Source organism: Bubalus kerabau, chromosome 12 (genome assembly GCF_029407905.1).
Source record: "Bubalus kerabau isolate K-KA32 ecotype Philippines breed swamp buffalo chromosome 12, PCC_UOA_SB_1v2, whole genome shotgun sequence".
NCBI classification, from domain to species: domain Eukaryota; kingdom Metazoa; phylum Chordata; class Mammalia; order Artiodactyla; family Bovidae; genus Bubalus; species Bubalus kerabau.
The window spans coordinates 72,738,273-72,754,808 of record NC_073635.1 but is presented as its reverse complement, the minus strand read 5'-3'; the positions used below and the strand labels follow the sequence as shown (position 1 = coordinate 72,754,808).

General features: G+C 41.7%; 1 protein-coding gene across 3 annotated transcripts in view; it reads right to left on the bottom strand.

Annotated features, from left to right (window-relative positions):
* Positions 1–16,536, bottom strand: part of LOC129624648 (ATP-binding cassette sub-family C member 4-like) — a 174,094-nt gene that overhangs the window by 128,305 nt on the left and 29,253 nt on the right. For all 3 annotated transcript variants that reach the window (XM_055542802.1, XM_055542800.1, XM_055542803.1), the window contains exons 7-11: positions 13,609–13,734; positions 11,869–12,118; positions 5,468–5,569; positions 2,802–2,891; positions 839–1,030 (exon numbers count right to left, since the gene is read on the bottom strand). In XM_055542802.1, the coding sequence (XP_055398777.1) occupies positions 839–1,030; positions 2,802–2,891; positions 5,468–5,569; positions 11,869–12,118; positions 13,609–13,734 (760 nt within the window). The remainder of the gene's footprint in view (positions 1–838; positions 1,031–2,801; positions 2,892–5,467; positions 5,570–11,868; positions 12,119–13,608; positions 13,735–16,536) is intronic.

The window sequence follows — 16,536 nt, the reverse complement described above, 5'->3', positions numbered from 1 at the left end:
CATCTCACCATTTCTATGAAATCCAACTCCATTTCTGAAAATAATCTCCCTCAGTGAAATGATGCAGTATTAAAAGGAAATATTAAAGCATTCCAGTTTCCTTAAATAATAAATTACTAGTCAAAAATGAAGTGGAGAGAGACACCCACAGACTGAAAGGGAACAAGGAAGCATCACCTAAGTACAGGGACAGACCTTACGTGGGTTCAAACAGTGGTGAAGGAGATTTCTCAGTGAGATGATCAAAAACACGCCAACACAGACTAGCAGGTCGATAATATTCAGGAACTTGAGGTATTTTTCAGGTGAAATATAGTGATTTTTTTCCCCAAAAGGCTTTACTATATTTTAGAGAAAACTAATGAAGTGTTTACAGATGAACTAATCTGAGGTCTAGGATCTGCTCCACAATACTCTGGGTGGGGGTGGGGCTGGCAGAGGGCAGGGGTAGAGATACAGGGAGACTGGCCACCAGCTGATCCTGGCTGAAACTAGGGGTGGGTACATGAAGGGTTCATTACACTGTGCTCTCTGTTTTTGTAAGTTTTTATAGCTTTCCATTAAAAAAGTTAAAAGCTAATGAAACTTCACAGATTGAAACAACCCCTCCCCCCGCCGGAAAAGGTATTCTGTGAGTGTCATTATCCCATAAGCATTAAAAGGACAGCATATGTAAATATGCCTGCATAAAATCCCAGAAGTCCAACTTTAAAAATTAAGCAACATTCAAAAAATCTTTCCATTTTTTAAAAAAGAACTTTTGACAAACCTTGTAGTTTAAATCAACACTATCATTATTTGAAATTCAAATAAATGCAACTCACAAGTCATTACTCACCTCTTTCAAAGCACAAGCCTTTATTACTTTTTCATATTGTTCTTTTTCATATTTCTTCCCAAATAAAATGTTACTCTTCACAGTTCCTGGAAACAACCAGGGCTGCTGAGAGACATACGCGATCCTCCCGTGGACGTTGACCTTCCCCTGGCTCGGGGGCAGCTCTCCCAGCACAGCGCTCAACAGTGATGACTGCAACAGACGGCAGCACACACACGTGAACAGGCAGCACACAGGGCGGAACACTCCGTGCAGCACACCCAACCCCACCCTGGTGCTTGATACAGGATAGAACCTTTTCCTTCAACAGGATAAAGTACAGCCCTCACAGTTGATTCCAAAAAAAACAATTGAAAATGACACAAAAAGTCAAGGAAAAAAATGACTGATAAGGAATATATTAATAGTATAGTGAAGTCGCTTAGTTGTGTCCAACTCTTTCGACCCCATGGATTGTAGCCCGCCAGACTACTCTGTCCATGGGATTTTCCAGGTTACAATACTGGAATGGGCTGCCATTTCCTTCTCCAGGGGATCTCCCCAACCCAGGGATCGAACCTGGGTCTCCCACACTGCAGGCAGACTTGACCATCTGAGCCACCAGGGAATATAGTATAACAACAGTATAAACAATCTACTCTGCCCAGGTAACCTTCAAATGAAGTTCTACTCAGGAAAGAGTAATTAAGAAGGTTAACATCCTTCTCTAGCAGAGCAGCCCAGCAGGATGTGTATTTTGTATCTGATGTTTAATTTAGTTGCTCTTGCATCTGGGTATCTTTTACTTGACAAACACTTGTTCTTAAAAAGCTATGTGTGAAGAATATATCAAAGATGATTAACTGAAAGAACTCTGAAATGACCTGTGTCTGCAGAGCAAAAGTCCATCACCAAGGAAATCAGCACCCTTTCGTGCACACATCCCACATTTTTAAAAATAATTTTATTTATCTTGATTTATTTTATTTATTTTTTATTTATTTTTTACAATATTGTGTTGGTTTCTGCTGTACCACAGTTCTAATTTTATTTATTTTTGTTTTCACTGGGCCTTCATTGCAGTGCATGGGGGTTTTCTTGTTAAGGAGCACAGGCTCTAGTGGGCAGGCTTCAGCAGCTGCAGCTCCCAGGCTCCAGAGCACAGGCCCAATAGTCATGGTGCATGGGCTTAGTTGCTCCACATGTGGGATCTTCCCAGACCAGGGATCAAACCTGTGTCTCCTGCATTGGCAGGTGGACTCTTATACCACTGAGCCAGCAGGGAACCCCACATCCCACATTTAGATTTCTGTATTTTGTTGTTTGTTTGCTGTTTGTTGTTGTTTTGTTGTTTGTTGTGCATGTGCACATTCCCTTCAGATCTTTAACATCACAGAGACGTGGTATGCATCCACACCATCAGAGCACTCACGACACTGGGCTGAAATAATATGTCTGCATGCCTGTCTCGCCCCAGAACCTGGTTGCCTCTGAAAGGCAGAGAGTTGGGGTCTTGCCCACGTCTGTATCTTTATCTCCAGCACATGGCTGCACATTCACTCTACATGCACCGACAGGATCACATCAAGTCACAGGAGGAAATACTCAAAGTTTCCGGGAAGAGCTTTATGACCTCCAGACTTCCTGGAGGGTCCACAGATGAAAAGGAGTCCTCATTGTCTCTGTCCATCCTGAACAGCTGTCACATAAATAATTTCCTTCACTGAGACATCCAAATTCCCCACAAGCAATTCACAACTGGGCCATGTGAAGCATCAAGAAGGAAAAGACAATATGCATTTATCCTGATTTATTTGCCATGAAACCTTCTTGTAAAATGGGTGTTCCATGGAACACACCTAGAGAAACACTGTTCTAGACACACTCAATTCAAACTGAGTCACACTCGGCTCTGGGCTCCACTCTGAGGATTGAACAGGTGCTGTGGAGTTGCATCAAGCTGACAAAAGGCATCACAACTTACCTTTCCTGCGCCCACAGGTCCAACCACAGCTAACAGTTCACCAGGTCTGACAGTAAAGGAAAGGCCTTGTAGGGTTGGGGTCTCTGATGCCTACAAATTAAAGTTTATAAAAATGTACCCATTTTAATAAAGTAACAAATTATTTTACAAAGGGGAAAAGATAACAATAGTCAACATAACTGATATGCAAAATATAACCCACATTTTTCTCTTTCCTGCTTTAAGATACTGTGTCCTAGAGGTCTCTTCATTAAATCTTATCTCTTTGGGGATTTGAGGCAGCTTTAGCTAACTTTAGGAAGGTTCCTTCTTTGATTAGATTCCCATACGGACAGAGGAACGTTCCAACTACCACACAGTTGTGCTCATTTCACGTGCTAGCAAAGTAATGTTCAAAATCCTTCAACCTGGGCTTCAGCGGTACATGAACAGAGAACTTCTAGATGTGTAAGCTGGGTTTAGAAAAGACAAAGGAACCAGGGATCAAATTGCTGACATTTGTTGGATCACAGAAAAAGCAAGAGAACTCCAGAGAAACATCTACTTCTGCTTCATTGACTATGCTAAAGCCTTTAATTGTGTGGATCACAAGAAACTGTGGAAAATTTATAAACAGATGGGAATACCAGATCATGTTACCTGTCACCTAAGAAACCTGTATACAGGTCAAGAGGAAACAGTTAGGATGAGACATGGAACAACAGACTGGTTCCAAATTGGGAAAGGAGTACGTCAGGGCTGTATATTGTCACCCTGCTAATTTAACTTTTATGCAGACTACATGATGCAAAATGCCAGGCCAGATGAAACACAAAATGGAATCTAGAATTCTGGCAGAATATCAACAATCTCAAACATGCAAGTGATACCACTCTAATGGCAGAAAGTGAAGAGGAACTAAAGAGCCTCTTGATGGAAGTGAGAAGGGAGAGTGAAAAAACTGGCCTAAAACTCAACATTCTAAAATCTAAGATCATGGCATCTGGTTTCATCACCTCATGGCAAATAGAAAGGGGGGAAGTAGAAACAGTGGCAGATTTTATTTTCTTGTGCTCCAAAATCACTTCAGACAGTGACTGCAGCCATGAAATTAAAAATGTTTGCTCCTTGGAAGAAAAGCTATGACAAACCTAAACTGTGTATTAAAAAGCAGAGACGTTACTTTGCCAACAAAGGTCCATATAGTCAAAGCTATGGTTTTTCCAGTAGTCATGTATGGATGTGAGAATTGGACCATAAATAAGGCTGAGTGCAGAAGAATTGATGCTTTTGAACTGTGGTGTTGGAGAAGACTCTTGGGAGTCCCTTGGCCAGCAATAAGATCAAACCAGTCAATCCTAAAGGAAATCAATCTTGAGCATTCATTGGAAGGACTGATGCTGAAGCTGAAGCTCCAATACTTTGGCCACCTGATGCAAAGAGCTGACTCACTGGAAAAGACCCTGGTGCTGGGAAAGATTGAAAGTAGGAGGAGAATGGGATGACAGAGGATGAGATGGTTGGATGGCATCACTGACTCGATGGACATGAGTTTGAACAAGCTCTGGGAGAATGGTAAAGGACAGGGAAGTCTGGCATGCTGCAGTTCTTGGAGTTGCAAAGAACTGGACACTACTGAGCTACTGAACAAGAACAGAAATACTGGGGTGGGTATCCATTCCCATGGATAGAGGCACCTGGTGGGCTATAGTCCATGGGGTCACAAAGACTCAGACACAGCTGAAGTGATTAACACTTCACCCTTCAGCCCAGAGTATTAGATCTGGCTTTTCTGGCTCAGCTGGTAAAGAATCTGCCTGCAATATGGGAGACCTAGGTTCAGTCCATGGGTTGGGAAGATCTCCTGGAGAAGGGAAAGGCTACCCACTCCAGTACTCTGCCCTAGAGATAATCATGAACTGTATAGTCCATGGGGTCACAAAGAGTCAGACATGACTGAGCAACTTTCACTTTTCATGAAAAAATGTATTTATGTTCTATATATTTTTTTACGGTGATCCTATTGTATAGCACAGGGAATTATATTTAATACTCTGTAATAAAACATAATGAAAAATAAACTAAAAATTAAAAGAAGAATTTACATACTTTAAGCTCAACACATGCTAATACATTGAAAGCTCTCTTGAAAATGAGAAAAAGATTATTACCCAAAGAATGGCATTGAAACATGTAAAATATCATGTATGAAACGAGTTGCCAGTCCAAGTTCGATACACGATACTGGATGCTTGGAGCTAGTGCACTGGGACGACCCAGAGGGATGGTATGGGGAGGGAGAAGGGACGAGGGTTCAGGATGGGGAACACACGTATACCTGTGGCGGATTCATTTTGATATTTGGCAAAACTAATACAATTATGTAAAGTTTAAAATTAAATTAAATTAAATTAAATTAAAAAAAAAAGAAAGAGAAGTTGACAGGAAATCAGAAAAATAAAAAAAAGAAAATGAGAAAAAAAGCAACATGTCAAATGCCTCAGGCTATTACACTTAATCTCCATTCATTGTAAACCTTATTCCTGATTCCGAGAATTTTTATAACATATTCTCAGTAAATGAGAAAGTCACATTTTACAGTATGTGTAAAATCTCAAAATTCTCCAGTAAATCTATGTCACAGTTTTCTTTTAGCAGTCACGATTTTGGAATGGAAGGTTTCTTACCTTTTCCCAAAAAGCTGTAAATGCCTGCACATCCACAATTGTTCTACCATCTGATGGCAGCTGAGGGTAGCACTGTGACATCTCATCAAGTAACAGAAATTTCTACAGAAAATGGCAAAACATAGATTGTTTATACTGAAAGAAGAAAGCACAAACAAAACAACTGTTTCTCTGAAATTTGCAATACAAATTTTATACAGCCTATCTATCATTTTATAGCTGTATTTTATTAGGTCTTGGGCTTCCCTGCTGGCTCAGAAGTTAAAGCGTCTGCCTCCAGTGTAGGAAACCCGGGTTCGATCCCTAGGTAGGGAAGATCCTCTGGAGAAGGAAATGGCAACCCACTCCAGTATTCTTGCCTGGAGAATCCCATGGATGGGGGAGCTTGGTAGGCTACAGTCCACGGGGTCGCAAAGAGTCACACACGACTGAGCGACTTCACTGGTTCACTTGAGAAATAGTAAATAGTATATAGTATGCAATATACTATTATTATAGTACATATACATCTAAGTCAACTCCCCATTGGAAAAGACCCTGATGCTGGGAGGGATTGGGGGCAGGAGGAGAAGGGGACAACAGAAGATGAGATGGCTGGATGGCATCACCGACTCGATGGACATGAATGAAAATGCTTGTGCAGGAAAAGAAAGACAGGATCCTTGCATTTCTCTCAAACACTAGCTGGCAGGAGACTTGATCCTCTCATTTCCTCCTCCTTTCATCTAGGCTCACAGAGAATCTAACACTGGGCAAAGCTACTTCTGCCCACACCAAACCCGTGTCCAGCAGGAGGCAAGATGAACAGACAGTGGTCTGAGAACTTCTCTGCAGGCTCTCAACCACTGCAGCCTGAGTCCTCTCTCTACACCACCTCTCCCATCATTAGCCACGTAGCAGCTCTCATCTGTTCTCCCAAAGCTGATCTCTTTCCCAATTCTTCTTTCCTCTGAAAACAACATAATTTCAGAAACTCACTCACTAATTAATCATTTCAAATACTGATACTTTTCTTTTTCTGATTCCTTCCTGAGTTCTCCTCCAAACCACCAAACTGACCCCAAACACACCACTCCTTCCTGATCTCTCTACAGCACCTCCAAGAATGTCCACCACAATTAACACCTCCCAATGATAGACCAGCACCTAAGTCCACACTCCCCAGGTGACCTCTACTTGGACACTCTGAGTTCTGACCCCATCCTTCCTTCTGGCCCATCTCAAATACTAACCTTACTGGGAACCATCTCAGTACCTCCCCAGCTGGCACTACCCTCCCTACCTCTGAATCCCCAGAGGAATATTAAGTCACATAGAGGAGAGACACTATGTCATTTATGCACTTATGCAGTCCCAACCCAAGCTAAGACTGAGTCTTGCATAATCAGACTGTATGGTTGTTCAAATCAGTCCAACCACTGTAGCATGGCTACAGCCTTACATAGTTAAAGCTGACACAGCAACAAGAGAAATTTTATGAGGCAGGCTGGGACCCAGGGCCCTGTATGGGAGCACTTGCACCTGGACAAACATCTCCTTGAGCAACAAAATACAAAGAAATCGTAAGGGACTAACTGCACACACCCAAAGGCAATTACGAACAGTAAGATACAAAAACACCACAAGCCAACTGCCATTTCTGAGCTGCTGGGATCAAAAGCAGGAAACTGTGTATGATCTTGGCACATGGCACCTACGAGATGGTGGGCAGACCACATAAGTCACCCCTCTGGCTCAAACCATCAAACCTCCCCTACCCGCACTTAAGAAATGAGCCTGCTGTTCTCAAAGAGTCAACAGGGCATCAGTTTTTTATTTTTTTTTAAATTATACAAATATTGTTTTATTTTATTTTTTATTTATTTATTTTTAAATAAATTTATTTATTTTAATTGGAGGTTAATTACTTTACAATATTGTATTGGTTTCATACTTTGTGATGCAGCATAAGCCTCAAAACACCTTGCTTGAATTTCTCATCTGGAATATATCAATTTTTATTGATTAAAAAGACCAAGGGCCATGGAGAGCAATGTATATGTTATATATCTGGTCCACACAGAATCAGATACAATTTCAGCGTAAGTGTGTAACCAAGACATCAACACTCAATGTGTGTATATTAGAACAGAAATTCCCACTTTCAAAGAAAAAAAGCAGTCCAGGTTCGATGCACGATACTGGATGCTTGGGGCTGGTGCACTGGGACAACCCAGAGGGATGGTGTGGGGAGGGAGGAGGGAGGAGGGTTCAGGATGGGGAACACATGTATACCTGTGGCGGATTCATTTTGATATTTGGCAAAACTAATACAATTATGTAAAGTTTAAAAAATAAAATAAAATTTAAAATAATAAATAAATAAATAAAAGAAAAAAAGCACCAAGTGATGGCTGGATTTTTCTCCAGGACCCACTCTGATGAAAAGCTGAAATTAAATGGCCATTAGAGCCATGAAGTGCAGACCCAGAACAGGTTATGCAGAAAAGTATCCACATCAGAACTTCAGCCAAAAAGACTGACTTCCTAGTGGTGGTAATGGAAAACCTAAAGCTGCTCTGTGAATAAGATAACCTCAGAGACACATTTTACTGGATGCAAAAGTCACTGAAAAGTTTTAGTGCTTTGAAGTTAAAATCTTTCACAATCCTATGGGAATCATTCAGTGCCAAGAACATGGGTCCCCCTTCATCGTTTAGAGAAAAATAGACTTCTTGGGCTTATGAAGTGAAAGTGAAATCGCTTAGTCATGTCCGACTCTTTGCGACCCCATGGACTGTAGCCTACCAGGCTCCTCCCTCCATGGGATTCTCCAGGCAAGAATACTAGAATGGGTTGCCATTTCCTTCTCCAGGGGATCTTCCCGACCCAGGGATCGAACCCAGGTCTCCCGCATTCCAGGCAGACGCTTTAACCGCTGAGCCACCAGGGAAGCCCGCATAATAAATCATTCATTTTCACAGAGACGATTTAATCTTCATTTTAAACAGAAATATTTGAGCACCTACTGTGTGCCAGGCCCTTGTCTTCATGATAAAAATTATTTACCCCTAACTATTTAGGGACAGTTAGTTTTAAAAAGGAGACAACAGGCATGGTGGGAATCACACATTTGAAAGGATGAGGGCAGCTAGAGAGAGGCTTAGACACGAAGTAAAAGAAGAACAGGAACAAAAATGCAGAGATCAGAAATCAACAATAAGACATCTTTGGTGGAAAGAATCCAGTTTTAAACACAGAGAACTAAGTGAATCTGAGGCCACACTTCCTGTCCAGGGAACAGGGACTTCTCAGCAAATTCTTCCCCTCCCAGACCAGAGAGGAATCCAAGTCACCCCAGGACTGTGCACCATTACTGCCTAGACGTTCCAGTCAGCACAGGAGATGCAATTTGTTTGCATCGCCTGCTTTTAGACATTTGAATCGTCCTGCAGCTATCACTGCATGGCAAAGGCCTGTGTTGCTGCTATTAATACTACTACTGCTAAATGAGCACGGATCTTCAGTTCAGTTCAGGTACTCAGTTGTGTCCGACTTTTTGCGACCTCATGGACTGCAACATGCCAGGTCTCCCTGTCCATCAACAATTCCCAGAGTTTAGCTAAACTCATGTCCATTGAGTCGGTGATGCCATCCAACCATCTCATCCTCTGTCATTCCCTTCTCCTCCCGTCTTCAGTCTTTCCCAGCATCAGGGTCTTTTCAAATGAGTCATCTCTTCACATCCGGTTGTCAAAGTATTGGAGTTTCAGCTTCAACATCAGTCCTTCCAATGAACACCCAGAACTGATCTCCATTAGGATGGACTGGTTGGATCCACTTGCTGTACAAGGGACTTTACAAGAGTCTTCTCCAACACTACAGTTCAAATGAATCTATTCTTCAGTGCTCAACTTTCTTTATAGTCCAACTCTCACATGCATACATGACTACTGGAAAAACCATAGCCTTGACTAGATGGACCTTTGTTGGCAAAGTAATGTCTGTTTTCTAATATTTTGCTAGGTTGGTCAAATCTTTCCTTTCAAGAAGTAAGCATCTTTTAATTTCATGACTGCAGTCACCCTCTGCAGTGATTTTGTAGCCCCCCCCCAAAAAAAAATAAAGTCTGCCACTGTTTCCAGTGTATCTCTATCTATTTGCCATGAAGTGATGGGACCAGATGCCATGATTTTAGTTTTCTGAATGTTGAGCTTTAAGTCAACTTTCTCACTCTCCTCTTTCACTTTCATCAAGAGGCTCTTTAGTTCCTCTTCACTTTCTGCCATAAGGGTGGTTTCATCTGCATATCTGAGGTTATTGATATTTCTCCCTGCAATCTTGATTTCAGCTTGTGTTTCATCCAGCCCAACGTTTCTCATGAGATACTCTGCATGTAAGTTAAATAAGCAAGGTGACAATATACAGCCTTGATGTACTCCTTTTCCTATTTGGAACCAGTCTGTTGTTCCATGATTAGTTCTAACTGTTGCTTCCTAACCTGCATCAGATCAGATCAGATCAGTCACTCAATCGTGTCTGACTCTTTGAGACCCCACGAATCGCAGCACGCCAGGCCTCCCTGTCCATCACTAACTCCCGGAGTTCACTCACACTCACGTCCATCGAGTCAGTGATGCCATCCAGCCATCTCATCCTCTGTCATCCCCTTCTCCTCCTGCCCCCAATCCCTCCCAGCATCAGAGTCTTTTCCAATGAGTCAACTCTTCGCATGAGGTGGCCAAAGTACTGGAGTTTCAGCTTCAGCATCATCCCTTCCAAAGAAATCCCAGGGCCAATTTCCTTCAGAATGGACTGGTTGGATCTCCTTGCAGTCCAAGGGACTCTCAAGAGGCTTCTCCAACACCACAGTTCAAAAGCATCAATTCTTCCGCACTCAGCCTTCTTCACAGTCCAACTCTCACATCCATACATGACCACAGGAAAAACCATAGTCTTGACTAGATGAACCTTTTTTGGCAAAGTAATGTCTGCTTTTGAATATGCTATCTAGGTTGGTCATAACTTTCCTTCCAAGGAGTAAGCGTCTTTTAATTTCATGGCTGCAGTCACCATCTGCAGTGATTTTTGAGCCCCCAAAAATAAAGTCTGACACTGTTTCCACTGTTTCCCCATCTATTTCCCACGAAGTGATGGGACCAGATGCCATGATCTTCGTTTTCTGAATGTTGAGCTTTAAGCCAACTTTTTCACTCTCCACTTTCACTTTCATCAAGAGGCTTTTTAGTTCCTTTTCACTTTCTGCCATAAGGGTAGTGTCATCTGCATATCTGAGGTTATTGATATTTCTCCCGGCAATCTTGATTCCAGTTTGTGCTTCTTCCAGCCCAGGGTTTCTCATGATGTACTCTGCATATAAGTTAAATAAACAGGGTGACGATATACAGCCTTGATGTACTCCTTTTCCTATTTGGAACCAGTCTGTTGTTCCATGTCCAGTTCTAACTGTTGCTTCCTGACCTGCATACAAATTTCTCAAGAGGCAGATCAGATGGTCTGGTATTCCCATCTCATTCAGAATTTTCCACAATTTATTGTTATCCACACAGTCAAAGGCTTTGGCATAGTCAGTAAAGCAGAAATAGATGTTTTTCTGGAACTCTCTTGCTTTTTCGATGATCCAGAGGATGTTGGCAATTTGATCGCTGGTTCCTCTGCCTTTTCTAAAACCAGCATGAACATCTGGAATTTCATGATTTACGTATTGCTGAAGCCTGGCTTGGAGAATTTTGAGCATTACTTTACTAGCATGTGAGATGAGTGCGATTCTGCGGTAGTTTGAGCATTTTTTGGCATTGCCTTTCTTTGGGATTGGAATGAAACCTGAGCTTTTCCAGGCCTCTGGCCACTGCTGAGTTTTCCAAATTTGCTGACATATTGAGTTCAGCACTTTCACAGCATTATATTTTAGGATATGAAATAGCTCAACTAGAATTCCATCACCTCCACTAGCTTTGTTCATAGTGATGCTTCCTAAGGACCAGTTGACTTCACATTCCAGAATGTCTGGCTCTAGGTGAGTGATCACCCCATCGTGATTATCTGGGTCATGAAGATCTTTTTTTGTAGAGTTCTTCTGTGTATTCTTGCCACCTCTTCTTAACATCTTCTGCTTCTGTTAGGTCCATACCATTTTTGTTCTTTATTGAGTCCATCTTTGCATGAAATGTTCCCTTGTTATCTCTAATTTTCTTGAACAAATCTCTAGTCTTTCCCATTCATGGATCTTATGATACTTTTAACACACTAAGAAAAGACGGAAGTACATACACTTTGAAAGACTGCCAGCTTGGCACTGAAAGAGTTACATCTCACCTAACTGGCACACAGTGACACTACATAGAAGGAGGTATTTTAGGTAAAATCCAGCTATAACTTTAAAAAGTTATTTTTCACTAAACCTTGATTCTTTGGATGCTGACAACGGCCTCTGACACCTTCTCGATGGCCATGGGGAAGTAGAGGGTGCTCGAGAACCGCAGAGCCTCGAACAGCGTCACCACCACAAACACCTGGCTGGCTGTGATCAGGTTGTCAAGGAGCTCATTGGTGATGAAGGTGACAAAAATCATGATTTTGCTCACAGCGAAAAATATTGCCATATTCATGCCCCGAAGGTAGGAACGTCTCAGAATCTTGGAAATTTCCTTCCTAGAAAAGAAAGTAGGATATAGGATTTAAAAGAAGCATCAACATACAAGACATGAATTCAGTGCCCCACATGAGTGGCCCTTTTCTAGGGAGTAGACACAGATTAAAATAAACTATCCCTCACATCATGGAGACATTAGCATAGTGCACACCCAGGAGTCTGCCCCAACACCAGGACCACAGATTTCATCATCACTTCACTCTTTTAAGTAAGGGGAGGATTAAATCACACTTTCAAACATTCTGGGTCAATCAGACGGGATTCAACATTCATTCAACAAGCATTCATAATCACAAGTCCTGTGCTGGTCTCCCCACAGAAAGACACAACCTGTCCCCTCCAGGGGCTCATGAACCTGTGGGGGAAGAGAATTAGCAACCACAAAATTGGGAGACAATAGACAGAGACGGTCAGCACAGCTCCCATGGGAGCTCAGAGCAGAGGCATGTAACCCAGAGCAGTGGAGTCAGGGCAAGTCACACACACATGGACCCTGAGAAGATGAGTTAGAGTTGGTCAGGCTTGGAGGAGGCCAAAGAAGAAGGAACATGGGAGTGTATTCCCAGCAGCGGGGCAGGGGGGCGCTCCCCAGAAAGGTGCAAAGTCAGAGGTGACAAGGTGGGGTCAGAGAAATGCTCATAAGATATTTAAATAAAAGATGGAAAAATAGTCTACAAACATGAAGCAAAACGAAAGGAACAGTGTTTTCATAGCTCCTTTTGAAATGAATAATAGTGATTCATGAACTTGTTAGTGATAAAGAATCCACCTGCAATGCAGAAACACAGGTTCAATCCCTCGGTCAGGAATATCCTCTGGAGAAGGAAATGGCAACCTCTCCGGTATTCCTGCCTGGGAAATTCCATGGACAGAGGAGCCTGGTGAGCTACAGTCCATGGGGTCACAAAAGAGTGGGATATGACTGACTAATCACAACAACGAAGAATAAAGAGAGATGGGAGGGAGGTTCAAAAGGGAAGGGATATTTGTATACCTATGGCTGATTCATGTTGAGGTTTGACAGAAAACAGCAAAATTCTGTAAGGCAATTATCCTTCAATAAAAAATAAATTAATTAAAAAAAATAGTGATTCATATAGTTTGGCTCAATATAGGTACACCAATCTCTATAATCTCCTCATTTATGGGCCATCAACATAAATTACAATCTTAATTTGAATGTCATTGTCTCGAATACTATCTTAAAGACATTGATTATTGAGATTTGAGGTTTTCAGAACTACTTAGAATTTCATTTCTATACAACTAAGAAGCATATGTATTTTTTCCTTTGAGAATATGGTAAATGGAAGAGCAGGTTAAATGATGTCTCCACCATTCTCCTTAACCTTCCTGTAACACATGGATGATGCAGTGAATAGTAAGTATTGGTGAACTTAAATACTTCTTTGGTAAGACATCTAAAGCATCCAGTAAATAGGAAATAAAGAATGAAAATATGGAGTGACATCTATATATATAAACTTACCTTCTCAGTCTGGTAATAAGGTCTATAAATGACTTTTCCCAGGCATTCACTTTTATTGTTCTGATGCCAGTTATGACTTCGCTCATGGTCTTGATCCTGTCGTCTGTGAGAGCTGAGGTCTTACTCCTGAGGAGACAGACGTGACAGATGAGCTTTAGTGACCACAGCCCAACTTTCCTTAGCAACAGCAGTAGTGGGCATGGGGGCGGGGGTGGCAGGTGGTGGCCAGGAAGCAAATAGTTCTCTACAGCTTTTTTGCACTTAGAACACAGGCAGATTCTACTCAAAGTACAAATGGAGAAGAAGGCTTCAATTAAGAAGTCAACCATTCATCTCATTTCGAGAAGTAACTTGGAGAATGTGCAGCTTTGGCTAGGGAAGACCTGAAATGAGTCAGATACAAACCATCTATCTGCTCAAGGAGGTCACAGGTAGGGAAGGCAGAAAGACATGCAGGAAGACAATGTGCAATGAAAAAGGAGAGAAGTTCTGGGGAGCAGAAAAGATGGGACTTGTTAATTCCCAACAAGAAGAGCTTCAGCGGCTTGGTAGCACTGGAACAGGGCCTCGAAGGATAAGGAACATCTCTCCACAGCAAAGACAGGAAAGGAAATTCCAAATAAAGAAAGACACCAAGCACAGACCTGCACACACACAAGAACTCAGTGAACTTCAAGCAGCACAACATCTCCATCACCTGAAAACCAACCACCTCCAACTCTCTGGGACCTGCTTCAGGTCTAACTCAGCAGAAGAAGGCTCTTCACCACCAGCCACTTTTCTATCACATGTGCTGCTGTGAATGTGGGGCTTCATAAAGACACAATGGAGATCAGCCCTTGGGGTGCTTATAACTTAATGGAAACATGAACATAAATACCTGAAAAGGCTCCAACACAAGCATAACAAAAATATATGCAGTGAAAAATGGGCCTACAAGATTATTACTATTTAACAATATTTAAATAACTTGGACATGGGCAAATTCTGCTGAAGGACACTACTTATTCAGATACGGTGCCAAGAGGAGCTAGCGAATGCTTTCACTGTTCCTGTTTCAAGACGGGCCTTCAGCATAAGGTTGGAGCCTCCACTGGCTGAGTCTGAAGGGTCTACAACCCACACAAAGAAGAGACTAGAGAAGGTGTTGGTCTTGTTTTTGAATAACAGCAACTGTGATGTTACCAATTCAGATCAGATAAGATCAGATCAGTCGCTCAGTTGTGTCCGATTCTTTGCGACCCTATGAATTGCAGCACTCCAGGCCTCCCTGTCCATCACCAACTCCCAGAGTTCACTCAGACTCACATCCTTCGAGTCAGTGATGCCATCCAGCCATCTCATCCTCTGTTGTCCCCTTCTCCTCCTGCCCCCAATCCCTCCCAGCGTCAGAGTGTTTTCCAATGAGTCAACTCTTCGCATGAGGTAGCCAAAGTACTGGAGTTTCAGCTTTAGCATCATCCCTTCCAAAGAAATCCCAGGGCTGATCTCCTTTAGAATGGACTGATTGGATCTCCTTGCAGTCCAAGGGACTCTCAAGAGTCTTCTCCAACACCACAGTTCAAAAGCATCAATTCTTCAGCGCTCAGCCTTCTTCACAGCCCAACTCTCACATCCATACATGACCACAGATTACCAATTACATATTATCAATTTTTTAAATCTTTTTATTGAAGGATAATTGCTTTACAGAATTTTGTTGTTTTCTATCAAATCTCAACATGAATCAGCCATAGGTATACATATATCCCCTCCCTTTTGAACTTGCCTCTCATCTCCCTCCCCATCCTACCCCTCTAGATTGATCTAGAGCCCCTGTTTAAGTTTCTTAGCTATAGAGCAAATTCCTGTTGGCTATCTATTTTACACATGGTACTGTAGGTTTCCATGTTACTCTCTCCATATATCTCACCCTCTTCTCCCCTCTCCCCATGACCACGAGTCTATTCTCTATGTCTATTTCTCCACTGCTGCCCTGTAGGTAAATTTTTCAGTACCATTTTTCTAGATTCCATGTATATGCATTAGAATATGATATTTATCTTTCTCTTTCTGACTTACTTTACTCTGTATAACAGGTTCTACACTCATCTACCTTATTAGAACTGACTCAAAGGCATTCCTTTTCATGGCTGAGTAATATTCCATTGTGTATATGTACCATAATTTCATTTTCCATTCATTTGTTGATGGAAATCTAGGTCACTTCCATGTTGTACTTTTGTAAATAGTGCTGCAATGAACAATGGGATACATGTGTCTTTTTCAATTTTGGTTTCCTCAGGGTATATGTCTAGTAGTGGGATTGCTGGGTCAGAACAACATACACAAAGATAAACTCAAAATGGATTAAAGACCTAAATGTAAGATCAGAAACTATAGAACTCTTAGAGGAAAACATAGGCCCAACACTCGATGACATAAATCTAAGCAAGTTCTTCTCTGACTCACCTCCTAGAGTAATGGAAATAAAAACAAAAGTAAACAAGAGGGACCTGATTAAACTTAAAAGCTTTTGCACAGCAAAGGAAACTATAAGCAAGGTGAAAAGACAACCCTCAAAATGGGAAAAAGTAATAGCAAATGAAACAGCAGACAAAGGATTAATTTCCAAAATATACAAGCAGTTCATATAACTCAATACCAGAAACACAAACAACCCAGTCAAAAAGTGGGAAAAGACCTAAACAGACATTTCTCCAAGGAAGACATACAGATGGCTAACAAACACATGAGAAGATGCTCAACAGCGCTCATTATTAGAGAAATGTAAATCAAAACTACAATGAGATATCACCTCACACCAGTCAGAATGGCCATCATCAAGAAGTCTACAAACAATAAATGCTGGAGAGGGTGTGGGGAAAAGGGAATGCTCTTGTACTGTTGGTGGGAATGTAAATTGATATAGCCACTATGGAAGATGGT